This window comes from Crocodylus siamensis, chromosome 6 (genome assembly GCF_052110815.1).
Source record: "Crocodylus siamensis isolate JL-2025a chromosome 6, ASM5211081v1, whole genome shotgun sequence".
NCBI classification, from domain to species: domain Eukaryota; kingdom Metazoa; phylum Chordata; order Crocodylia; family Crocodylidae; genus Crocodylus; species Crocodylus siamensis.
In genome coordinates, this window is record NC_143400.1 from 44,817,493 (window position 1) to 44,844,662 (window position 27,170).

Consider the following 27,170-nt stretch of genomic DNA (forward strand, 5'->3'; position numbering starts at 1 on the left):
TTTAAATATTTGCTTGAGTTAATGTGTCCACACCCAAGTTACAGTTTTCAGCTACAGCTATAAACAGTCTGTAGGCATGGGAAATAGGAGAAGTTAACATAAAGCAAAATTGCAGAAGACAGGATAGCTTGATTACCAGCATGTGAGGGCCCTAAAAAGGAGAGCGGGCCATTAACACCTGTGGCTGGAAGAGAGATAAACAAAATTCAGGCAGATTATACTAAAGTCTGTTTATTCCCATAGTACTGGGGACAGTAGGAATCGGCGTGGTGGCGTGACAACACAGATGCACTGCATGGATCAGTCCCTGTCATACAATAATTTATACCCCTGTTTATCTATGAATATAAATAAGTTTTGTAAATGTATATTGTACATAATACAATATGTCTATATTACCATTGATATAAAATATGTGGTCAGAGATTTAAAACGAGACATAAGAAGAGGGGTCATATATATCCAAATCCAATGATAAAGACTCCTGGCAGAGAAACATAGTGAGAGAGAGAAAGAATGAGTAAAAAAAAAGAAAGAAATGTATATAGACAGCTGGACAAATAGTAAGAAAGAATATGGAAGGAATGATTTTGCAAATTGTGCAAGGGAGAATGAAAACATTAAAACCCAAAAGTAGAATTAGGGATTATCAACAGAATATCTGCTAATATGTTGCTGAGGAAACCATCAGCACATACTGTTTAAGGCCATTATTGTTCTATTCTCCATATTTCCTTCATTGTTAAATCTTCCTGTAGCCATTATAGTCTTGGTCCTTTTGAAAAGATTGTCCGCTGGGCAAAAGCCTGCTTCAAAGCCTCCTGAACCTGTTTGTTCCTCAGGCTGTAAATGAAAGGGTTTAGCAAAGGAGACACCACTATATTGAGAATGGACACACCCTTACTGTGATCTAGCCCACTGCTGCCCGCAGGTTTGATGTACATGAAGATGCAGCTGCTGTAAGTAATGGAGACAACAGTGAAGTGTGACATGCAGGTAGACAAGGCTTTCTGCCTCCCTGAAGAGGAAGGAATGCTCAGGACAGTGGAGATAATTCTGGCATAGGACATGATTGTGATGCTGAGAGTGCCCAAGAGAGAAAACACAGCTATTGTGAAACCTAGCAGTTCCAGGAGCCTGGTGTCTGCACAGGCAAGTTTGATCAGGGGTGCACTGTCACAAAAGAAGTGGTTAATGATATTTTGGCTGCAGAAGGGCAAATGGAATAAAATAAGTAATGGTCCAATGTGTACCAAAAACCCACTCACCCAAGAGCTCAGCACAAGTATTTTGCAAACACGCTCATTCATGATGGTGGTGTAGGACAAAGGGTGGCAGATGGCCATATACCTATCAAAAGACATCACTGCCAATAAAAGGAATTCAGTAGTACCCAAGAAAAAATAGAGGAACGCCTGTACCAAGCATCCAGCTACAGAAATTGTTGTCTTGCCTGACACCACGTTGAACAGGGCTTTGGGGATGACAGTGGAATTGAAGCCAATTTCCAAGACGGAGAAGTTCCGGAGAAAGTAGTACATGGGGGTTTGCAGGCGATGGTCCAGGAGGGTGATGGTGATAATCACAATATTTCCCAGGACGGTAAAAATGAAGGTAAGCAGGAGAATCAGAAAGATCAGAGTGTTTAAGTTCTGTACTTCAGTGAAACCTAAGAGGACAAAATTCCTGACCATGGTCTGGTTCTCCATGACAGCATTTGAATGTTCCTGCAGGGGAAATAGAAAATAATTAAAGTAGCAATTCTTTTAGAGATGAAGTCTTTTCTGCCTCTTCACTGAGTAACAATATTGAACTGTTCTGGACCAGATTGTCGCCTGGATTAAGTCAGTAAAGACCCATTGGATTCTGTAATATATAACCACTGACCACACCAGCGCTGCATCCCTGACAACATTAGAATTCTCCGTCTTTTGGCTCAAGTTCCAATGTCCCAAGTCAGAACAGTGAAAAGAAAGGATTGCTCTGTTCCAGGGTGCATTGAGTTAAATCAGGTTAATTTATATCACTGATTTAAATCATGATTTAAATGACCAAGCCAAAAGTCTGATATATTTGATTTTTATCAATTTTCCTATTGTTTGTATTTGTGTTTATGTTTTTTTAAAAGAAAGCTGAGTTTTCATTGGTGGATATAACAATTAAAATATGTTGCTTTAAATCTAAATACATATTTTACAGTAGATTTGGTACATACATTTCCTATGTATGCAAACTCTTCTGTGTGAGGATGTCTGTGTGTATTTTAATATATTCAGACTGTTAGAAAACCAACATTTAACATGTTCTGAAGATATGTATATCTTCCTCACTAGATGATGAACTTATTGAAAGTATATGTGTCAAGCTGCATTAAGATAGCAATTGGAATTTAATTCAACACACAAAAACAGCACTTCAAATTCAATAAACAAAACTTTAATATTTTGGATGCAGAAACTTTTTTTTAAACAAAGCATGGCACCCATTTTCAACTTAATAATATACTAAACACTAGTATTAACTGTTACAGTATAAGAAGTATGAACTGTGAACAGTGAATTAAACAAATTATTTCAGGTCACTCTGGAGAAACATTTCTAAAATTCCTAGGTGAAAGTCATTTGAGCTTAAGTTCCTACTTGCCTAATTCTCTCTTAAATGAGACAGTCATTGTTTTACCTAGGCTGTTTTGAAAATGTTTACGTCCTTCTCCCCACTTTTATTCATAGACCAGAAAAGAAAAATAAGCTTTTGTGCCTTTTTCAACTCCGAATCCACTTGTCAGCTTTGAACAAAAGAGTCAAAAAGGAAGGCAATATTCTTTCTGCTCCTTCGGAAGAGGCTGCTACTGGTAAAAGTTTCAACAAGTTCTAGTTCCAGGTGCTTTACTAATGATTTCCACCAGGTCCATGGTGTGACTGTCTTCAAACATCCTTCAGAAAATAGGGTCTGCTTGAATGGATGACCTCTAGCTCTGACATTTATTAAGGTGGCATGATTAACGCATGGCCAGTTGTTGCCCATGTCAGAGCAGCACTTCCCTCTTCAGCAGTTGCACATCTACCCTAGTATTTTGTGTAAAGAACATTGGCAAGAAAACGAGGTGGCATAAGTGCCTGATCCATCTGCTTCTTTACTATCTACAATTTAACTTTCCTGTTGGGTATTTCTTGTCTTAATGTTTCTTGAAGTTCTTTCCAAATTTCAGCAGAATCTATAACACATCTGCATTTTTTTCTGTTAGTTGTCCAAGGTTATGAAAACAAATTTCAGGGTATTCAGCAAAACTCCTACATTTCCTTTTACCACAATGTTGACTACTTGAGTTGTGATAGTTCCACCATTTTTGGCATCATTTCCTTCACGGATGTTGAGAAGAACAGGACAGTTCTTTGATTTTCTTGTAAGGAAGCATGATTTTCCTGTATAGAAAAACATCTTTCTTCTATACATGAAAATCAGCATTTAACTGCAGAGGTTTTATTAGTGACTCATTGACCCGAATATAAATTTATTTAAAATATTTTAATAGATTATACTAAACATATACTTTAGCCTATGCTGTATTAAATTTAGATTTCATTTAAAGCTGGTATATTTTTAAAAGGAAAACTTGATTATAATTTAAATAAAGTAAATTATAAAGCATTTATATTAAATACATTTTTAATCACTGAATTTTATCCATCCACATGTGTTTTCAGGTTCAGATTTTTCTCTCCAATCTTTGTAAACATGACATTTAGGACTGCTTGCCTAAATGTGGGGTTATGTCTCCATACATCAATGCATAATCACAAAGGGACCTGAAAGAAAGTATTAACATCTGAAAATGCAGTGGGAGCCTGTTACCTTTGGCTCCTGGTTGCAATTTCAGGGGAAAGCTCTCAGGAAAAAGCTCTTAGGGAAAGCTTGCATGATCATGCAAGATATATTTTTTTTTGTTCAGATTTCCAGGGTAATATGTTTGCTAAACCAAAAGAGGGGGGAAAAGAAAGTTATGTCAAGTGTTCCCCTACCGAACATTTTGCTTTTCAACACTGTTACACAAATGGAATTTACTCTAATGCAGGCCGAAGTCAAGTTAGGGGAAAAGCTCTCAGGGAAAAGATAAAGAAAAGAACATGCATGGGCATGCATATTTTTTTTCTGTTCAGATAACCAATCCAATATGTTTGCCAAACCAAAAGAGTAATGTCAAGTGTTCCTCTACTGAACATTTTGCTTTTCAACACTATTACACAAATGAATTTACTCTAAAGCAGGCCGAAGGCAAGTTCTTAAACTCTTTAAAATAAGCATAAAATAATGACTCTAACACAGTGTCTTCCAGCTGAAAGTGTGGGACTCAAATCTTCCTCAAATTACATTTGGAAATAACATTAGTCATTTTCCAGTATTTGTTGCTGATTGTTTAGTCGTCATGACTACCTTGAATGGAGCTACATTGATTATCTAAGAGGTGACAAAGATCATAGTACCTCCGGACCAATTTTATACTCCATTATAGTAACATATTAGCAAGAAAAAAAAAAAGAAACTTTCTTGTCACTTATGCTCTGAACCATCACAGCTGCAACAACATTCTAAACCTGGTACATCTGACATACCAGACATAAAAGGGCCCTACCTGCTGATCCCATCAACACTACTGCATTTTTCTGTAAGTCTTCTGTCTTCTGTAGTGTGATTACTTCCCGTTACATAATGATGAGAGGCTGGGAGCCATGGGAGTCTTCAGCCTGAAGAAGCACAGTCTCAGAGGTACTTGGTGGTCGCCTATAAGTACATAAGGGGTGTGCATCATAATCTGGGGAAAAACCTGTTCACCAGAGCTCCCCAAGGGATGACAAGGTCCAATGGTCACAAACTCCAGCAAAACCATATTAGGCTGGACTTAAGGAAAAACTTCATTGCTGTCCGAACCCCCAAAGCCTGGAGTAAACCCCCCCGACAGAGGTGGTGCAAGCACCTACTCTGGACACTTTTAAGAAACATTTGGATGCTTATCTTGCTGGGATCCTTTCACCCTAGCTGAGTTACTTTTCCTTGGGCAGGGGGCTGGACACGATGATCTTACAAAGTCCCTTCCAGCCCTAATGTCTATGAAATATATGAAATAATGCCAAGATTGCACAGTCAATTCTTGGTTGGACTTGATGATCTGTTGAGGTCCCTTCCAGCTGTACTTCCCTATGATTTTATGACCTGAGCTAGTAGATGGGGTTTAGAACAGCCACTGGCCCCTGTACAACACTTGACTAATTTCTGCCCTATATGAATTATAGGGGTCTTCCATGCATCAATGCAATCCCACTAGATCAGGAACTAGAAGCATATTTTAAAATGAACAAGAAACTATCTGGAAACTCATTGAGAGTCTGTGACATTTGGCATACACATATGCACACACATTTTTGAAGGGGAATATTATATTATATTTAGAACAACTAGGGTAGCTTACACTCCAAATCATTCAATGCTCCTATAATACTTCTGTCTCCTCTGCCCCAGTGTCTTCCACTTTAATTGCACTTTGAGTTTTGTATGATTCCTGTCCAGTAGCCAATAAAGACTTTTTTGTTAAATGGTATGAAAATATATAATGTTTAGAACAAGTAGGCTGGTCCAGGACTCATTATGAAATGCTCAAGGGATCTGTGTATGCTATTATGACAGAATGTGTTAACAAGCCATACGCTGATTAATCTAGCAATATAATTTCACATTGCCAATAGATTTTTATTGCAGGCTCCTCTGCTTTTGTTTCTCTTGTCAGTGTTGTATTATGGTTTTTTGGTTAACTGAAATGTTGTAAACATTTGTTTCTTTAGATGATGGCCCATGGACAGGCAAATGTGTTTGTAGCTTTAAAAGTGGGGTTGCTACTGAGTGCTCTTTGTGTCCAATAACCTGCTGTTGCTCAGTGGTCTGCTCCTATCGTGAAGTAAGTCACTGCACCCTGCAGTGATGAACCCCTGAATGGAGCACGTAATATAATTATTATGTTTAACTGTCAATTGGCAGTGGATGGAATAGACAGAGAAAATCATGAGGGCTCGCTTAAACCTACTTCACTTTGAGGCACCTAAATAGCACTTATGCTGGATGCCTAACAGCAATTTTTGGCACTGGGTCATGCTTTGGATTCTACTGGCATTTCTTCCTGTGGGAAAATAACATCTCCTTGTGTGCATATCTGCTGAAAGAAGAATGATATGGGAGAAAGAGGGAAGCCCTTGAAACTTTTAGCTCAATCGCCTGGTAGCTAGTGCACTTGCTGTCCAAGTACTAGTGATGACCTCTTCTGTAATGATCTAGTCAGGTGCCTGATATGCTCAGCTACTAGGGTCAAACATGAGCACTCTCTTCCCCACATTTTTTCTAGGACATGTACCTAAGTGGCCAGAGAGCAGTCTCCATGTATAGGCTTATGAAAACAGTAGCTAGGCAACTGCCACTAAGGCTAGGGACAGAAGTTACACATAAACTTTATGTTTAAGTCATCAGAAACTGGTTTAAACCTGCAACCAAACAAAAGCACAGTGCACATAAACCAGTTTCTAAATGACTGAAACTGATTTAAGATACACGTGGTTAAATGTATCATCAGACTTAACTGATCTGGGTCAAACCGGTTTATGAAATGTCTCTCCGAGACCCCTTTCTGGTTCACGTTAAATCAGCCCCCCAGCATCTCAAACCCAGAGACTTTGGGGGCAGCAGGAAGAGGAAGTGAACACACATGCGGGCTACTGCCAGAGAGCCATGTTCTAATGCCCCCTGGCTTCTGGCCTGAGCCACCTCAGGCATGTGGCTGCATTTCCTGAATCAAAGGTAAATGTGTGTCCAGTTGTTTCTCACTTGAATCTTTGCAGTTTAAAATAACCTGCGAAGACTCAAATAATTCAGCCTTGGGCTTTTTAACTGTCTGTATTTAGCCTAAGCTTTTCAAAGGGAAACAGAATTCCACTCTACATGTATTAGAAAATGGTTGAGTCCAGGCAGGTATCCTTCCATGCTCAACATGAACCATGTCTCTAAATTACCTGAAGATCAGCATATATGTCATGTGCAGGAGTAGAGAGAGGATTTAAACTCTATTCATATTTTTGGTGTGAGCAGTAGCCCAACATTTTATAAAGGTGCTAATCAGATGTTCATAGTACTATATTAAAAAAAAAAAAAGCTAAGAGTTTAGGGGAGCTATAGAAATCAGTTGAGGGATAAGAAAAACAATATTTACTGCCACCACCAATCCAATAATTGCAGATTTGAGCCAAATTCAATACCCTTTATGCAAAGCAGACACATTCTGAGCAGGCCTCTTGACACATTCTGATCAGGTGTCTTCTTCAAGAAATAAAGCAAAGATTAGGTATTCTGTAGGGATGTATGAAGCTTTGGTCCCTGGTTCAATTTGTCAGAGATTTGGCCAGATTCAGTGGCCGAACCTCTGAATCCGAACTGAATCAGAGGACACTTTAATCTTACTGAATCAAATCGGAACACTCCAAATCGATTTGGAGAGATTCAGAAAGATTCAGAGATTTGGACATAGAGACAGCTTTAAATGTTTTTTCTACATACCTCTAGGTAGGAGGGGTCATGAGTGCTGCGATGCTGGGGCATATGGAACATCCCACTGTCCCGGGGTGGGGAACTAAACCCCAGAGTCACGGTGGGCCGGGGTGGCAATTAGACACGATAACAGGCCGGGTTCTATTGGCTATGGAGAACTGAGGCACGGGAAACGTAGCGGTTTCTTAAACAAGTTGGAAATTTATTTGACTTACGCTTAGGTGCGTAGGAGAACGATGTCTTCAGTTACAGTTTACAAACTTACGAATAACAAGAACAACAAAGGGGTCTGTTGGCCCACGAGGTTCAGTCAAAGACCTAGTCCCAGGGCTGGTCAACAGCTCATTGAGTGGATAACACGAACAACAAACTAACTGTAACGCTGTGAATGATGAAAACGAGACGTGACGCCAGTCCAATATTGGTGGACGATCGAGTAGTCGTAGAGTAATGCCGAGGTCGGGATGCCAGAATGTTGAGGTGAAGTCTTAGTGGGATGGTCCAAAATCATAGTCAGCAATCGGTCAAATTGAATCGGGAACCAGGAGATCAAAACCGCAATCGCTCTAACCAGCACAGAGTGCCAATCTGGGGAAGGAGACCAGTAGGCCCAAGAGCCTGACTGCCAGACAGTCCCTGGAAACACCAGCCTCTGTCTGCAGTGACGCGATCTTCTCCCCGCAGAGGGAGGGGCCCTCAGACCTTTTATAGCAGCCCTATAGCCAATCAGGCTGCTTGACTAAGAGAAATTTCTAGAGGTATTACTTCATTCCAGTCGTACACTGGGCATGCTCTGCACTAAGATCTGCATAGCAACTGAGTCTGCTCAGAGCTGAAAGTGGGTCAGGGCTGATTGACAGCTCCTGAGGTCATAGAAAGGGTAGTCCAGGCCCTGTATGGAATTTTCCACTCTCAGTCAAACTGAGTTCATGCATTGGCAGCACCTATACTTAAAATTTTGCTTCAACACCCACAAAACTACAGGGGGGTCCCCAGTGTGCTCAGCAGCAGACCCAAAAGTGGACAAGAAATACTTCCGATCCACTTCCAGGATTGCCGTGGAGCATGCTGGGGGACCTCCCACAGTCCTCCCTGGCTTAGTGACTGGCGCCTCCTGGTTCTGGGGGGGGTACCTGGGGGGGTCCCCCTGTGGCCAATTGCTGAGCTGGGAAGGCATGGGGGGGGCCCAGCACACTCCCCGGCAGACCTGGAAGTGTACCGCAAGTGCTTCTGGTTCGCTTCCAGGTCTGCCACCGAGCATGTGGAGGCCCCGCCCCGCACTCCTGTTGGATGCTCCATGCACCCCAGTATTGCAGCGATCAGGAACTGTGCCTGCTACCTCAAGGTATGAAAAAAAACTTTAAAGCTGTGTCTATATACGACTCGCTGATTCTCTAAATCAGCATCGAATCTTCAGATTCAGATTCAGCTGAATTGAATCAGGGACAGTGATCTGAATCAACGAATCAAAACACTGTCCCTGATTCAAATCCAATCTGAATCAAATGGAGCCCGCTTCGCACACCTCTCATATTCTGTGCAATCCTCTGCACTGACATGGAGCTCAGGTATGAATTAGATGGTATGGCATGCCATGTGCTCCACCTGAATTGCTTTACACCTTGTGCAAAATCCCCAGTATACACATCTACAGGAGAAATCCAGACTTGTTTTATGAACCTGAACAACTCATGCACTGACACAGGACTGCCGCTTGTGAGATTTCTACACAATTTGCAAGCCTGTTTCCCCTATGACATAGATTAGTGTGTGAAATAAAATTACCCACACCAGGTATTTGTAAGAAAAGAGAAGGACCTCACACACACCTATTACCACCCTAGTACTTAAGTCACTGGCCCAGGGGGCAGCAAACCAAAGTCCTAGCTGTCCCCACTCCCACCTAGGAGCATTTGAACTTGTATCCCAGCTGCATTCTACCTTCTAAGAAAAGGGCTTCTTTTTACCTAGATCTCTGTCCAGCCCCTGTCTTGAGGCTGGCCACAGGAAAGAGAGCCAGCTGGGGCCAGGAAAGAAAGAAAAAAGGCAGAGAAAATTAGCTAGGTTCTGCCCTGTTAGAAGAGAGGGTTCTGCATTCTGGCCTGGGATCATGACTCCAATGAGGCATGAACTTTAGAGCCATTAATTCATTTCACCCAGTAAATATTAAACGAACTTTACAGTGAAATAAAACTGATGGAAAAAACAAATCAGTTGATCATTGTTTTTTCCATTTTCCTAAGGAATACTCATATTCTGAGAACTGTTTTCATCCCAAACGGAGTAAAAATAGCAAATCAAAACTTCAGCATTCCCAAACAACAAGAAGTTTCCTCTTATATTTAGTTTGGAAATGCTTCAAAGTAATATGATGATGTTTTATTACGAGGAAAATAAAATTCCAGATCCCTGAAAGAAAGCTTTCATTCCAGGTTCAGGGTCAGCACCTGTGCAGGGAGGAGTTTGGAGGAGGAAAAAGGAGTTGTGTTTGTCTAAAGGCATTCAGAAATCAACCCTACTGCCAAAAATGTGGAAAGGGTGCTACCACACTGTCAAGTACAAAACATTTTGTAAACTTCAAGTAAACCTGTGCATTCATTGCCATTAGCAGAATCAACAGCAAGTAACTTTAGATTCACATGTACATATTCAACACATTCATATATCCCATGAGTAGTTGGGGGTGGAGGATTCCTGAAGGTGGTTGTTCTGAGTTCCTACACACGCATTCTCCTCTACAGACCTCGATCCCCTGCCAATGTCTATCCCTCAAATATCCCATGCTGTGCCATGTTCTGCTCCTGACTACTGAGTTCAGAGGAAACTGAGCAAATGTTCAGGAAACTGGACTAGATGACCAACTGGTCTGATCCAGTAAGGAAATTCTTAGGTTTTTATGTCTCATAAGAAACCTAAGAATGGCAGATTTTGTGAAGAACAGTTCAAGGCAACATAGGGAGAAGGGTTGAGTTGTGAGTCTGGGAGGGGTAAAGAGACAAAGGTATTGTTTTCCAGCACACAGAGACATGCTGTCTGGAAAGACATCAATGAAATGCTGAGAATAAGTTAAATCCATTGCAGGCCTTGTGTGCTGTACCGGAAGGAGCTGGGCAGGGGCTGGGGGCGGGGGCGGGGGTGTGCACATGTGTGTGTTTTCATCTTTATGGACCAACCCCACTATCCCAAAATGAATGGGCGGAGAATTCTTTTTTAAATTAGTTTTCCTATTTACTCATATTTAGGGCTTTCCTTTCTGTTTCTTTAACTATGGCCTTATTTTCAAACACAATAAAGGCATCTTAAAAGAAAAGTAAAAGTTTATTTTAACATGCATAAAGAACTCTTCACATTTGCATGTTGTCATTCTGGGGGGGGGGGGGGTTCAAAAACCCTCAAATACAATATTTGAAGTTTATCCCGGTTTTCTTCATCCTTTTTTTTTTTTTGCTCAAGCCTTCCGTAGATTTCAACCTGATTGAGGAATATTTTCAATTCCCAACAACTTAAAAAAAAATCATGCTCTCCTTTCAATCTTCAAGTAAGATTTAAATGGCATTATTTGGGTATTTTTTACCCAGAATGGTTATTGTGAAAATATTTGTAGGCTCATATTTTGACTCCTTGTGTTCTTAAAGTCACACACTTCTTGTTTGAGAAAGCTGAGAACCCCAATATAGTACATTAATCTATTTCTCTATTCATAAAATAGAGAAATAAGTAGAAATGATAGAGGTACACTTGTACAAAGCATCCAAGTATGGAAATTGTTCTGTTGCCTGATGCCAGGTTGAACAGGGCTTTGGGGATAATGGTGGAGGTGAAGCCAATTTCCAAGAAGGAGAAGTTCCAGAGAAAGCAGTACATGGGGTTTGCAAGCAATGGTCCAGGAGGGTGATGGTGATGATCACAATGTTTCCCATGGTTGTCAAGATATAGGTAACCAGGAGAATCACAAATAGCAGACCATGGTATTTCTGCATATCAGTGAACCCCAAGAGGATGAAATTTTTTACCAATGGTTGGTTTTCCATGTCAGCATTTTATTTACTTTTCTCCTGAAGAACCCTTTAAAAACCGTAAGTAATATAAATCTTTAACCAATATTTTTAATTAAATTTAACCTAAGAAGTAAGGAATTATTTGCCAAGTGGATTATTCCCAAGGAAGGAATACAGGTTTCCCTTGATTTATTCAGTACGTGCATTCCTGGAAAACTGTGCATAAATCAAATCTGCATAAGGGGAACCCAGTTTATAATGTAAGAAATAGGGATACATCCCCATGGCAGCGAGGGAGGGAGGCAGTAAAGCTAGGACTATGGATGGGTTGGGGGGAGCAGGTTGTAGCAGGGAGCAAAGTGGAGGGTGTGGCGGGCCAGTAGGGGGCGCTCCTGCATTGAGCCGCCCACCTCCCTGCGCCGGACCACCTCCCAGACTCCGAATGCCTCCCTAGGGGCACCTTACGCTTGGCCGACCTCTCTCCTAGAGCACACTCGCTAGCCTGGGGGTAACATCACCGCCACCACCCCGAGAAGGGACTGCCTCGGCCCTGTGTCCTCGGGGAAACACAGGCCTAATAGTCCGACGGGTACTCAACCCGGTACAGGCACTTGGGGCACTTCCCCAAGTCAAGGGGGCAAAAAGTAAAGTCTCCCCTAGTCCGCAGACCTAAGGGGTCTCTTAGGCATAATTTAGACCCACCCCTCAATAAGTCTCCGACACCCGTCAAAAAGGAGAACTTTATTGATTACAAGGGGTAGGGTAAACTAGGGTACAGGGTTGAGCAATATCTTAGAAATCCTAGAGAGCAAACAGTGTGGCTGAGGTAGCCTTTTGATTACGCATCTGTGTTACTGCCAGCTAAATATTTAATCCGATTGAGTAGCTTACTCACAAGCATCTTCCAGAGTTCTCCAGTTTCCCCTCTGGAGCCTTTGGGTGAGAGAGAGCTAGGTCCCGATGGCAAGGCTCCTCTGTCTCCCCTGCTTTGCTGCTGCTTCACCTCATGGCCGAAGAAGAGAGAGCCTCCTCCTCCTCCCAACCTATATAGCCCCTGTGACCTGGTTCACCTGGGCCACTGGAGGTCAGCCCCAGTTGGCTGTCAGCCAACCAATTTGAAATACATCACCTGTTACCGGGCAGATTCCAGCTCCCCAGATAGAAACCCCTCACCCAGGTAGCTGATGCCAGTCCCGTAGGCAGAGGGAGCAGATTTCCCCCCTCCCTCAGGAATGCAGCCAGCTCAGGTTACCTAAAGAGACAGGCTGAGGTGTGAATCCTCCGTGCTGGCCCATCTAATCACAGAGTCACAGGGCAGAGATTTTGGGGAGAAACCAAGGTGGCATTCTGCCACAGAGGGAACTGTAAGTGTGTGTGGGGGAGCACAGATCTTGCTGCTATGTGCACCCTGAGAGGGCTGCGGACTATGGGGCTGTGCTGGGCTCTTCCCAGGGGGCATGTTCCCCCAGATTTGTGTCTGGGACAAGAGCAGCCTGCTGCTGTAGGCTGGGCCTGGTGGTGGCACCAGACACTTCCCAGCACTTGGGACAGGCAGAAGCACTGGGAGGCAGCCTGCTGCCACCCTAAAGTTTGCCATAGCGCCCCCCCCCCCCAACCTAACCTTCCAGTGCCACCACTGAATGATGGGAAGAGCCCGCTGCTGCCACCAGCCCAAGCCAGCAGCGGCACCCTGCTCTCACCCAGAGGCACAGCTGCAGCAGACCCAAAAGCAGCTGACACGCCCAGCCTGCAACATGGCATGTTGCACCCCAGGAGCTGGGGTGAATGGGGACAAGTGGAGTCCCGGAGGGTTCAGGGCATGGCACAGCCCAGCAGCTGTAATGAGGTGGTGTTAGCTGCTCCCAGAGCAGCTGCAGCAGGGCCAGGGGTAAGTTGAGCCTTGGCCCCACAGCCCTTTCCCCTCACCCCACGGATTTACCTGCTTGGGGTGGGGGGCATCTATGCTGATCGCATGAGTGGATTTGCCTTGCATATTAAAATTTTTTAGTATAAAAAGGGTCATCACATAAGAGTAAATATGCATATACAGAACCCAAATAAATTGAGGGAAACCTGTATTACTTGCACTCAAAATCTGATCTTATTTTGCAGGTACTAAGATTACCAGAAGTTGGGTTAACGTTTAACAAAAGTGGAATGTGTTATCATCAGATCCAACTGCAGCACTCTGCAGGTCAGTTTGCCATCACCCAAGGCAGTACAGGGCAGTGGGAAATAATATTCTTTGTGTTTTCACATCAGTGTGTTCCCCTCTAGTCTTCACTTTAGATGCCAACATCAGTGTCAGGACGGGTTCCCCATAACCTAAGTTTTAACTTCTGTGAATCACTGCAAAGTCATACAAACTAAAAATCTTTCAAATTAATCTGAAAGTTACTCAAAATAATTCACAGCCAATGAGTGTTGCCTCCTAATAAGGGCTAGTTCAACCTTTATCCAACCTTATCCCATCTTAGGGAATGAAAGTTGGAGCTGAAAACGAGGTAGATTTCATAGGAGGTGCAGAGCATTGGCTTTCTGGTATTCAAAGGTTGGGTTTAAAAGCAGTATAGAAGCTAAACCTTTTCTGTACTTCAGAAACCCATTAGGCTAATACCTCCATCAAAACTTGGAGGTCAGGAGCAGCGGGGAGAAGAGGGACTCAGGCGCACGTGTGTCCTTCCCACACGTGTGCCTCCTTTCTGGACCCGGAGCGGAGGAGAGTGCAGCAGTAGCAGCGGCGGCGGCGAGCGGAGCAGCTGAGGGGGCAGCAGCAGCTGATCCCCCTAAGGTAAGTGGGGCTGAGGGACTGAGGGGCCGGCGCAGCTGAGCCGGATCCGGAGGGGAAGCCCCCCGGGTCCCTCTTAGCTGAGCCGGTAGGGAGCCGCGCTCCCGAGCCGCGCGAACAGAGCGCGCAAACAGGCGCGGTCTGTAAGAGCGCGCCGGCGTTTGCGGCGGCGTTCGCGCCGGCGGGCGAGCAGGCGGGGCCCAGAGGCTGACCCCTGCTCTGCTAGTAAGGGCAGCAACTCCTGCGATGGTGTCGACACGGAGTTCTGCCAGGGCCCCTGCCCGGGGGGCGCGGCCTTCCCGGGGCTTGTCCGAGGCCTCCACCCAGACAGAGCCCTCGGGGGGGCTGCCGTCCTCCAACCCCCTGGCCTGCGGGAACTGCCTGGCAAGGTCTGGGGGGGCAGGGACTGGGGACTCCTGCACCTGTCCTGTAGGTATCCGCCTTAGGACCCTGGAGGAGCGGGTGCAGGAGCTCCTGGAGGAGGTTAGCAGGCTGAGGGGAATCCGTGAGGCAGAGGAGGAAATTGATAGGTATTTTCTTTCTCTGCAGGGTGATACAACAGAGGAGAGGGCAGCCCGGGATGAGCCCTCCACTGCTGAGTGGCAGACAGTCTCCCGCGCCAGAGCTATTAACCATGTTGCGGCACCAGTTCCTCCTGTCCATCTGGAGAACAGATATGAGGTCCTGGCAGCCCTGGAGGAGGAGGGAGCAGTGGAAGATTCCAGGGAGGAGACTTTGTGCACACAATGTCCTGTGCGGGCGGCGGGAGTCAAGAGGCCTAAGAGGAGGAAGCGTCGCGTCATCGTGATTGGTGACTCCATCCTGAGAGGTACGGAGGGCCCCATCTGTCGCCAGGATCCCTCAGCACGTGAGGTCTACTGCCTGCCCGGAGCGAAGATTCAGGATGTGAAGGGGATGCTCCAGTCCATTATCCAGCCCTCCGATTATTACCCCATGGTCCTTGTCCATGTGGGTACTAACGATGCGGCCAGGAGAGCCCCTGATCGCCTGATGGAGGACTACCATGCTCTGGGAGGCGTGCTGAGGGAGATGGGCGCACAGGCGGTCTTCTCTTCCATCCTGCCAGTGAGCGGACGCGGCAGACGTCACGAGATGTGCATTGCGGAGACCAACTGGAGGCTACAGGAATGGTGCTTCGAGGCGGGCTTTGGCTTCCTCAGCCATGACCGGCACATCGTGATGAGAGACATGCTGGGATGGGATGGGCTCCACCTTTCCCCTAAAGGTAAGCGTGTGTTCTCTTCCAGGTTGGTGAACCTCCTTCGGCGGGCTTTAAACTAGGCTCGTCGGGGGAGGGGGAAGATGAGGGCGGAGGAGACGATGAGATACCAGGCCCAGCAACAGCCAGCGAGCCCAGACCAACGGTCAAAAGGGAGAAACAGGTAAGCGATGGGGGACGGGGCATTGCTGAGACTAGGGGGTCAGTGGGCACAACCGCTGAAGGCCTCAAATGCCTCTACACGAATGCTCGAAGTATGGGGAAGAAGCAGGAGGAACTCGCCCTCCTCCTAGCTGTCACCAGCCCTGACATAGTAGGGATCACAGAAACGTGGTGGGACTCATCACATGACTGGGCGGTGAGTGTCAAGGGCTATAGGCTATACAGGAAGGACAGGATAGGAAGGAAAGGTGGAGGAGTAGCACTCTACATCAAGGAGGAATATACTTCCTCGTTAATTAGCATGGGGGTAGAGGGGGGGCACTCTGAGGTGCTCTGGGTTAGAGTAAAAGGCAGTCCAGGGGAGAGAGACTTAACGGTGGGAGTCTACTATAGACCTCCCAACCAGGGAGAAGAGCTCGACCTGGAATTCTTAGGTCAGCTTACAGAGGCAGTGAGGGCTAAGGATGTGGTCATCATGGGGGACCTGAACTTCCCAGACATCTGCTGGGAGGAGCAGTCAGCCAAGTCTGATCGCTCACGTCGGTTCTTAGCCAGAGTGCAGGACCTCCATCTAACCCAGGAGGTGCACAGTCCCACCAGGGGAGACGCCTTGTTGGACCTAGTGCTAGCCACGGGTGATGACCTGGTGAGGGGGCTGCGGGTGATGGGCCACCTGGGAGACAGTGATCATCGCTTGCTGGAATTCACCATCCAGCGTAAGGTGGCAAAGGGCTGCAGCAAGGCAACAGCCCTAGACTTTAGGAGGGCTGACTTCAACAAGCTAAGGAGGATCGTTGGGGAAGCGCTGAGGACCCAGAGGGGAAGGGAATCAGATGTCGAAGGTGAGTGGTTGCTCCTTAAGGAGACGATCCTCCATGCCCAAAGGGAGGTAATCCCAACAAGGGTCAAAGGGAGCAGGAGGGCACATAAACCCCCATGGCTCACTAAGAGCATCCGGGAATGTCTCCTTGCTAAAAGGGAGGCATATACCCAATGGAGAGATGGGGTCATCGCCAAGAAGGACTATGTTATAGTCGCCCGAGGATGTAGGGGGGCAGTCAGGAGGGCCAAGGCAGAGTTGGAGATAGGACTAGCTTCCCGGATTAAGGACAATAAGAAGTCCTTCTTCAAATACATAGGGGGTAAAAAGAGGGTCCCGGGTAATGTGGGGCCCCTGCAGGACACGATGGGCAACTTAGTCATCACGCCAGATGACAAAGCTAACATATTTAACGATTTCTTTGCCTCTGTCTTCCTAAGTAGGGACCAGTTCAGCCACCTGCTGGGCCCCCCTCGGGCCCCGAGAGAGACACGCCTGGGCCAGGGGTTAGCGAGGAGTTAGTTAGGGTACTTCTGGAGAGGCTGGACGTGTTCAAGTCCGCTGGTCCGGACGATCTTCACCCTAGGGTTCTACAGGAACTGGCTGAGGTCATTGCGGGACCCCTGGCACGGCTCTATGAGCACTCGTGGTGCTCTGGCAAGGTGCCGGAGGACTGGAAGAGGGCCAATGTGGTCCCTATCTTCAAAAAGGGAAAAAAAGAGGACCCGGGAAATTACAGGCCAGTTAGTCTGACCTCAATCCCGGGTAAGCTCTTTGAAAAAATTATCCTGGCACACATCCAGGAGGGCCTTGCTGGGGAATGCATGCTCAGGGGCAACCAACATGGGTTTATCAGTGGCAGGTCTTGTCAGACCAACCTGGTGGCCTTTTACGATCAGGTCACCAAATCATTAGACGCAGGGGTTGCTGTGGATGTAGTCTTTTTGGACTTCCGGAAGGCTTTCGACACTGTCTCTCACCCTGTCCTCATCAAAAAGCTGGGAGACTGTGGTGTCGATGCCCACACGGTCAAATGGGTCGCCAACTGGTTGGAGGGCCGCACCCAGAGGGTGGTAGTGGATGGGTTCTTCTCGACCTGGAAGGATGTGGGCAGTGGGGTTCCGCAGGGCTCGGTCCTCGGGCCTGCACTGTTCAACATCTTCATCAGTGACTTGGATGAGGGGGTAGAAAGCACCCTGTTCAAGTTTGCTGATGACACTAAGATGTGGGGGGATGTGGGTGCACTAGAAGGGTGCAATAGGCTACAAGCTGACCTTGACAGGTTGCAACGGTGGGCGGATGAGAATAGGATGGGGTTTAACACTGATAAGTGCAAGGTGTTGCACATGGGGAGGAAGAACCGGCACCACACTTACAGGTTGGGGAACTCCCCTCTTGCCAGCACGGAGACGGAAAAGGATCTTGGAGTCGTCATTGACTCCACGATGAACATGGGCCGGCAGTGTGGGGAGGTAGTCAAGAAGGCCAATGGTACCCTGTCATGCATCCACAGATGCATCTCGAGCAGGTCCAGGGAGGTGATCCTCCCCCTCTATGCGGCACTGGTCAGGCCGCAGCTGGAGTACTGCGTCCAGTTCTGGGCGCCACACTTCAAGAGGGACGTGGACAATATGGAAAGAGTTCAGAGGAGGGCCACTCGTATGATCAGGGGTCAGCAGGGCAGGCCTTATGAGGATAGGCTACGGGACCTGAACCTGTTTAGCCTCCACAAGAGAAGGTTAAGGGGGGACCTTGTGGCCTGCTACAAACTGGTCAGGGGGGATCAGCAGGTATTGGGGGAGTCCCTGTTCCCCCGTGCGCTGCCAGGAGTGACCAGGAATAACGGTCACAAACTGGCGGAGGGTAAGTTTAGATTAGATATTAGGAGGCGCTACTTCACAGTCAGGGTGGCTAGGGCCTGGAACCAGCTTCCAGGGGAAGTGGTGCAGGCTCCTAGCCTGGGGATTTTTAAAAGGAAGTTAGATGAGCACCTTGCCGGGGTCATCTGACCCCGGTGCTCTTTCCTGCTAAGGCAGGGGGTCGGACTAGATGATCTACCTAGGTCCCTTCCGACTCTAGCTACTATGAAACTATGAAACTATGAAAACCAGTTGGGGCACAGCCTTTTGTTCCTTTTGAAAAGAATGATTTTGGAATGTCTCTCCCTCAAATATCTCAGTAGGAATGTTGCAATTTTAATAGAAAGCTCACCTTCTTTATGGTGAAATATCTCACCACATCTTTAGTTCCTGCTAATCTGTGCAACCTGCTTATAAGTATTAGAGCTGCACTGAATTTATGTTGGACATATTTGACGTTCCTCACTTAACCAGAAGTTTTACTGGTTTCCTTTACTTTTATGTCACTGTTGTTTCCTTGACCTGGAAAGATATATGAAATCCTGGGCACAGCACTACCTGTGCCTGCACCTGAATAGTAAGATCCTGGGGTACCTGATAGCTGGTGCCCCTGCTCAGTTCCCTGGGTAGCTGCTGCAGAGTTCCTGAGCAGAGAGCCTCCCCTAACAATCAAACCATCTTGCAGACAGTTATAAAACTATTCAAATAATTGTATTATTTAAATTTTAATATATAATGAATATAATAAAATCAATAATATTACACAAATGTAACCTGGTGATGATGGCTTAAGGATAAATGCTCTCTGATACACCTCACACCAGGGGAATGCATACAAACATTCTTCATTCAAACCCCTGCTGGGGTTATATCACTCCTCCCACCACAAAGAGCACTACCTCCAAGGCAGCTTCACTTGCCCTCAGGGCAGACGGTGTCCCTACTGGGACAAACTCGGTCTCTTCACACTGTCCTTCTGCAGGGCAGCCCTTCCTATTCCTTCAGGTAAGTAAAATTTCAATGCTGCTACATAAGGTAGGAAACTGGGTCAAAATATGGAAAATTCTTATATTTGCATAATGAATCCTTGAATAATATACTTTTTTTTCCTAATTGTTTTGGCTACAGCAGCATGCACACACACACACACAAATACAAATACAGGGAGTCCTTGACTTACAATGTTTTGCGTTACAAAGTTTCAGCTAGGATCTGGAACCAATTTTCAAGAGAAGTGGTGCTGGCTTCTACCCTGGGGGTCTTTAAGAGGAGGCTAGATGTACACCTTGCTGGAGTTGTTTGACCCCAGTACTCTTTCCTGCCATGGCAGGGGGTTGGACTCAATGATCTGCTCAGGTCCCTTCTGACCCTAGAAACTATGAAACCATGAAACTATAAATTGACACCCTGTTTCAACTTTCTGACATCAGTTTCGACTTTACAATGCTTGAGCCGATGTGATGCCACACCAGCAAACAAGTTTGCTGCATCACCTGTCTCTCTGGAGAACATCTGTCTAAACTTACTTGCATACTTTAAGAAAGCAGACAAGACTCCAGAAGAACCTGCAGCCAAGACTCCTGAGAAGACTCCAGCCAAGAAACCTTCAAAAAGTCCAGCAAAGTCACTTCAAAGAATTCCATCCAAAAAAATATGATTTCTATTTACAATTTAAATATATTAATGTAGCTATATTACTCATTTGTAATTTATAACATTGTTTCCTATGGGAAAATCGGTCCTGAGTTACAACTTTTTGACTTAAGTCATTGTGGAGAAAACTTACCTGAGGCAGGAGAAAGATGGAGGGATGCTGCATTGACAGCTGGCAGCAGCAAAAGTGAAACCATAGCAGTGGGAGCTGCCACGGTCCAAGATAAAAGGGAAAACCCACAGTGGAGCCAGGAGAAGCCAGGACCGGCTTCCACATCTGTTTGGGCATGCTTTGTAAAAGTGTGCCAAGGGCGATTTTCCAGGTGGCCACCCAGCACCGGGATAAAAGTCCCCACAGGAAGAAAGCCAGGGGGGCCAGAAGTGAGATCCCCAACCAGCCCGGAGAGGTTGGAGAGAACCGAAAATCCTGCAGCAGAGTAGATGTGGTGGCACCCTAGAGGGGGAACCACGTAAGACAAGTCCGGCCAGAGAGGGCCCAAGGAGTCACCTACGAGGCTGGCATGGGTGGAGGCCAGTGAAAGCAGTGACTGGGACACCAGCAGAGACAATGAAGTTAGAACCTGGACACAGGCAATGGGCAACAGGTACCAAACCCAGGGAGGGAGTAACCTGCTAAGGGGACCTGAAGCCCAGGCAGAATCAGGCCCCGTGTGAACAGGAGGACAGCGAAGGGCGGTGGTGGACACTTGGTGCCAGTACCGTCGGTAGCCCACAGCTGCAGCCCTTGAGAAACTGAGTGTTAGTGGGGCCAGAACACCAACCCCGAAGAATAACATCACGGTTGGTGTTAAGTCGTGTGTAGGGGAGATGGAGCCCTGAGAAACAATAGCCACGAGGACGACTGAAGGGAGGTACCAGGGGAGACAGGACCAAACACCTTCCTCCCACTAGAAGACCAATCACCATCAAAGATGTGGGAGGCGAGAACCCGGGAAGCTAACTGAAGGCCACTCCCAGTTGCCTGGCCGTGCAGCCCCGAAGGCAATGGCAAGGTTCAAAGGAGACTCAGATGTGCGACACTTGGGTAGAGAGGCACGGAAAGCTACGGATATGGTTTCCAGGAACCAATTATGTCGTAAGTCCAGGGACTGCCTGTAAATAAACACACTCATGCATACACCACACACACTCTGAGGATATGGATAACTCTTAATTGGCTGCACGAGGTGCTGGGTCTGTGCTTGCTCCCCCTTCACTGCATTTCCCCTGCTAGCTTGAGGAACCCAGCTGATGGGAGTAGCTGCGTGGAGGACTAGGCAGCTTTTAGATTGTGGTGTTAATACAAAAAAAGAGCAGGTGCATCCCCCTCTTCCTTACCTGTGTCGCGATGAACCCAGCAGAGCTGGCAAGCCAAGCTCGGGGTCGCGGTCACGGTGGATTGGCCGGGTGGTGGCTATTGGCACGGACAGGTGGGATTAGCGGCTTTGGAGTCTGAGAAGTACCCAGGCGTAGTGGTTTAGTAAAGATGGTTTATTTTACTCACGCTTTGAAGCGGAGGCACACAGTTGCTTTCTTTGGTTACAGTGATAATGTACAAACAACAAAGGGGTCTGTTGGCCCACGAGGTTCAGTCCGAAGACCTAGTCCCAGGGCTGGTCAACAGCTCATTAATGGGTGTAACAAACAAACAAAACTGTAACGAGTCGCGTGATGCCAGTCCACAGCAGTGGACAATCGGGTGGTCGAATATGAAAGCCGAGGTCGGTAGCCAGAAGATGAGCCGTAAAGATGTCAGGTTAGAAGGATTGAGCCGGGTCATAGTTGAAGAAGAAGCCGAGTTCGATGGTCCGGAGCCGGGTTAAACAAAGTCCAAAGGGTGATCCAAAATCGTAAGCCGTAAGTTCGTTCAAGGGTAAGTCGGAAGCCAGGTGAGTATAAAAGCAAGTATCAACAGAGCCGGAGGAGGAGATCAATAGGCCCTGAAGCCTGACTCAGAGAACAGTCCCTGCAGCAGCAGCCTCTGTCTCTAGTCCCCGCGATCTCCCCACACACCACCCCCAGGGAGGGTCTCACAGAACTTTTATATCAATTTGGTAGCCAATCAACGTGCTCTCCGCAGAGAAATTTCTAGTCCGATTACCTCATGTCAGGTTCTGACTGAGCATGCTCTCAGTCAGAAGCTGACAGAGTCTGAGCATGCTCTGTGGGGAAAGTAGGTCAACAATGATTGACAGCTCCGCAGGTCACCCAGGGGGCAAGGACTGGGTGAGCCTTGGAAATTTCCACTCACAGCTTCAAACCGCGCATGTCAGTTTAACTTCTTCTGTACTGGCAGCACATACTCAAAAAATTTCCATGACAACCTGCTCCACTCAGGTGTCCCACTCCAGCCAAAGGCTCCAAGCTGTGCTTGGAACAAAACAAGGAAGCCACGAATTGAGGCCACAGGACAATAGAGCTTCTGGAAGGTGACACTGCAATGGAAGCGGGGTGCTACGGCTCCACTGGACCCTTCCTTAGATCTGCCCCTGGGAGGATGGTAGGGCCCTAGGCCTATATTACTCAGTTGAGGATTGAAGCAAAAACAAATATAATTTTATTGGAATATACGTTAATTTACTACATTATATACTATAAAAACACAATGAACAAGGCAAGAATTAATCAAAAGATGTTGCTTCATTAGTCCTGCAGTAATTAGAACCATATATCCATCTCTCTTTCATAAAACAAAATGTAGCCTTCTTGGGAAGCTGGACAGTGAGTCCAATACTTTACAGACAGTTATTTTTACATGGGAGCTAACATATACTTGAGTTAATGTATTACCACCTGAGTTACAGTTTTTAGCAAGAGCTGGAAACAGTCTGTAGGCCTGTAAAATAGGAGAAGTTACCATAAGGCAAAATTGCAAAAGGGAGGATACCTTGATTAGTAAAACCATAATAGGGCCATAATAGGAGCCTGTTGTTGCTAGGGTCATTAGTAAAATTCAGGCAGATTAAAATGAGTTATGAAGTCAATTGTTTTTCCCTTAGTGCTCTGTGGCTCAGGAATCAGAGTGCAGGTGTCACCGCACAGTTGTCTCTATGGATCTGCTCCTGTTAGACAATAATTTATGTGCATACATATCTATCAATATAAATATGTCATATATATTTATATATGTACATAATATACACATACTTACGTATGTATTCTGCCTATATCACCACTGGTCTAACTATGTGGTTAGAAATTTAAAATATGTTATGCTAAGCAGGGACAGGGGGAGGGAGAGAGGGCAGAATTACACATCTCCAGTTACCATGGTAAAGACTCCTGGCAGAGAAACAGTGGAAAAGAGAGAGAATGAATATTAAAAAAAAGAGAGAGAGTGACATGTACATTGACAGCTAGACAACTGGATAGACAGCTGGACAGGTTGTAAGTAAGAATATGGAAGCAATACTTTTTGGATTTATGACATGGAGAATGGGATCAACAAAACTCAAAAGTGGAATAAGGCATTAGCAACAGTATATCTGCTATTATTTTGCTGAGAAAATCATCAGTACATATTGATTATGGCAATTCTTGTTATGTTCATCACATTTCCTTCATTGTTTCACCTCTTCCCTTCACCATTATAGTCTTCATCATTTTGAAAAGATTATCCTCTGAGCAAAAGCCTGCCTCAAAGCCTCTTGAACCTGTTTATTCCTCAGGCTGTATATGAAAGGGTTGAGCAAAGGAGACACCACTGTATTGAGAATGGACACCCGCTTGCTGAGGTCTAGCCCACTGCTACCCACAGGTTTGAAGTACATGAAGATACAGCTGCTATAAGTGATGGAGACTACAGTGAGGTGTGATATACAGGTGGAGAAGGCTTTCTGCCTCCCAGAAACAGAAGGGATGCTCAGGACAGTGGAGATTATTCTAGCATAGGACAGGATTGTGATGGTAAGAGTGCCCAAGAGAGAAAACACAGCTGTTGTGAAACCTGCCAGTTCCAGAAGCCTGGTGTCTGCACAGGCAAGTTTGATCAGGGGTGCACTGTCACAAAAGAAGTGGTTAATGATATTTTGGCCACAGAAGGGCAATTGGAATAATGCAAGTAATGGTCCAATGAGCAGCAAAAAGCTACTCACCCAAGAGCTCAGCACTAGGAGTTTGCAAACACGCTCATTCATGATGGCAGTGTAGGACAAAGGGTGACAGATGGCCACATACCTATCAAAGGACATCACTGCAAATAACTGGAATTCAGTAGTACCCAAGAAAAGATAGAAGGACACTTGAACAAAGCATCCAACTATGGAAATTGTTCTGTTGCCTGACGCCAGGTTGAACAGGGCTTCAGGAATGACGGTGGAAGTAAAACCAATTTCCAAGAAGAAGAAGTTCCGGAGAAAGTAGTACATGGGGGTTTGTAGGCGATGGTCCAGGAGGGTGATGGTGACAATCACAATGTTTCCCAAGATGGTCAAGATGTAGGTAAGCAGGAGAATCACAAAGATCAGAGTCTTCAAGTTCTGTACTTCATTGAAGCCTAAGAGGACAAAATTCCTGACCATGGTCTTGTTCTCCATCACAGTATTTTAATGTTCCTGCAGGCTTGGACTACTCTTAACCATCTCAAAATAAGCAGTGGATGGTTTAAAGCAAGCATGTATTGTTGGGGCCTCTCCAATGACACTGGCTGTAGCTGTGGTACTTAAGCTCAGAGAGCTAACCACATCTTCTATGAATGCCCTTACAGCTCTCCTTTGGGACCCTAAGGTCTCCTTGGCATTGACCATTCAGCCTGATGCTGGCTTTCTGTCCCTTATGAGTCTACCATATGGATGTGGCAGCACTCACTTCATTATCATAAATATTCCTGCAGGGAACATAGAAAATATTAAAAATAGGAATTCCTTTAGAAAATTAATCGTTTTCTGTCTGCTCAGCGAGAGGACATTGTGAAATGTTCTGGCCCAGATTTTTGTCTGGAGTAAGTCGGTAGAGGCACATTAGATTCTGTAGAATATGATCACTTATCACACCAGAGCTGTATTTGTCCCTTAGAATTGTCTGCCTATTTGGCTCAAGTTCCACTGTCCAAAGACAACCATGGAAAGAAAGGCTTCCTGTGTTTCAGGGTGCACTGAGCTAAATCAAGTCAATTCAAATCCCTGATTTAAATCAAGTTTTGAATCAGCAAGCCAAAAGCCTGATATAATCACTGATTTTTATCAACTTTCTGTGTGTGTGTATGTGACTATAGATATAGGTCTATATAGCTTAGCATATTTGGGCTGTTACAAATCCTAAATTTTGATATGCTCTAAAATGGTAAAATATATATATTTTCCTCACTCATTGATTAACTTTTTGCTTATATTCGTATCTAGCTGTATTAAGATGGCAACTTGAATATAATTAAACATGCAACCAGCACTTCAAATTCATTAGATACAGAACATTTTTCTTTTCTTTTTTTTTTTTTTAAACAAAACATGGTGCACATGTTCAACTCACTAACTGATTAAAAAGTAGTATGACCTGTCATTGAATTAGAACTATGAGCTGCGGATAGTGAATTAAACCAATTATTTCACGCTGGTTTATTTTCTAAAATGCCTAGGTGAAAGTTGTTTGAGCTTCAGTTCCTACTGGCCTAATTCTATTCAAAATTACACAGTCATTGTTTTATGTAGGCTGTTTTGAAGATTATTTACCCCCTTTCTTTCAAGTTTTTACTCTGGTTCCAGGTGCTTTACTAATGACTTCCACCAGTTCAGTGGTGTGACTCTCTTTAAACCACCTCCTTAGGAAATATGTACTGCTTGAATGGTTCACTTCTAGCCCTAAAATTTATTCTGGTTGGCATGATTGAGTAGATGCCCATGTCAGAGCAGCATTTTCCTCTCTGGCAGTTAGGCATCTACCCTGGTCTTTTGCGTTAAGGATATTGGCAAGAATAGGGAGTAGAGTAAGAACTTGATCCCTCTACTTCTTTACTACCTGCAATATAACTTTGCTGTTGAGTATTTCTTGCTTTAATGTTTCTTGAATTTTTTTTCAAATTTCAACAGAATCTGCAATACAGCGGCAATGCTTTTTTTAATTAGTTGAAGGCTGTGGAAAATATTGTATAGGGTTTTCAGCACTTTTCCTACATTTCTCATTACTATTCTACTTACGATAGTTTCACCAATATTATGATAATTTTCTTCGCAGATGGTGAGTAGAACAGGATAGTTCTTAGAAGTTTTGCTCCTCATTGGTATGTATAACAAAATGAGGTTTTAACCCCAGAGGTTTTAGCAGAGGCTCAATTTCTCACCATATGATTTTATATAAAACATTTTAACAGATTACTAAAGGGATTAATAAACATATACCTTAACCTATTCTGTATTCAATTCAGATTTCATTTTAAGCTGGTATATTTTTAATTGGAAAACTGGACTATACTTTTTTAAAATCAAAAAACAATTTAAATTATTTTTAAATCCATCCTCATATGTTTTCAGGTTCATGTTTTTCTCTCTAATCTTTCATTTCTATCCAAACATTATATTCATAACTTCTTGCCTAAGTGTGGGGTTATATATTCATGTATCAATACAAAATAACAGGTTAAGAAAACAAAAGGGCATTGGTAAAGGAACCTTTAAGTATTCATGTCTGAAAATGCACTGGAAGCATACCTTTGGCTCTTACTTGCAACTTAGGGAAAAGGCTCTCAGAAAAAAGAACATCATGGGCATACAAGATAACCATTTTTTCCTGTTCAAATTTCCAGTTGGGTATGTTTGCTAAACCAAAAGACAGGGAGAAAGAGAGTAATTTCAGCATTTTTGTAATAGGCACTCTCCTTTTCAACACTATTACATAAGCAGAAACTGTTCCGAAGTGGACAGATGCCAAGTTCGTACTCTCTTAAAAGTAAGCATAAAATACTGACTCTATCCCAATGGCTTCCAGCTTAAAGTGTGGTCCTCAAATCTTCCTCAAATAACATTGTCCAATACTATCATTCATGTTCCAGTATCAGCCACGGCATGCTTAAAAATCATGAGTCACACCATTACCTTGAATGGAACTACACTGATTAGCTAAGAGAGGACAAAGACTG

The 27,170-nt window shown here is 45.0% G+C and overlaps 2 protein-coding genes across 2 annotated transcripts; both read right to left on the minus strand.

Moving 5' to 3' along the window:
- Positions 1–761: 761 nt before the first annotated feature.
- LOC149862506 (olfactory receptor 6E1-like) lies at positions 762–1,709 on the minus strand. The gene has a single exon (XM_090053952.1). The coding sequence runs from the start codon at positions 1,707–1,709 to the stop codon at positions 762–764; it is 948 nt and encodes a 315-aa protein (XP_089910078.1).
- A 21,991-nt stretch (positions 1,710–23,700) lies between these two features.
- On the minus strand, positions 23,701–24,636 carry LOC149862507 (olfactory receptor 6C75-like). The gene has a single exon (XM_090053954.1). The coding sequence runs from the start codon at positions 24,634–24,636 to the stop codon at positions 23,701–23,703; it is 936 nt and encodes a 311-aa protein (XP_089910080.1).
- Positions 24,637–27,170: the final 2,534 nt, after the last annotated feature.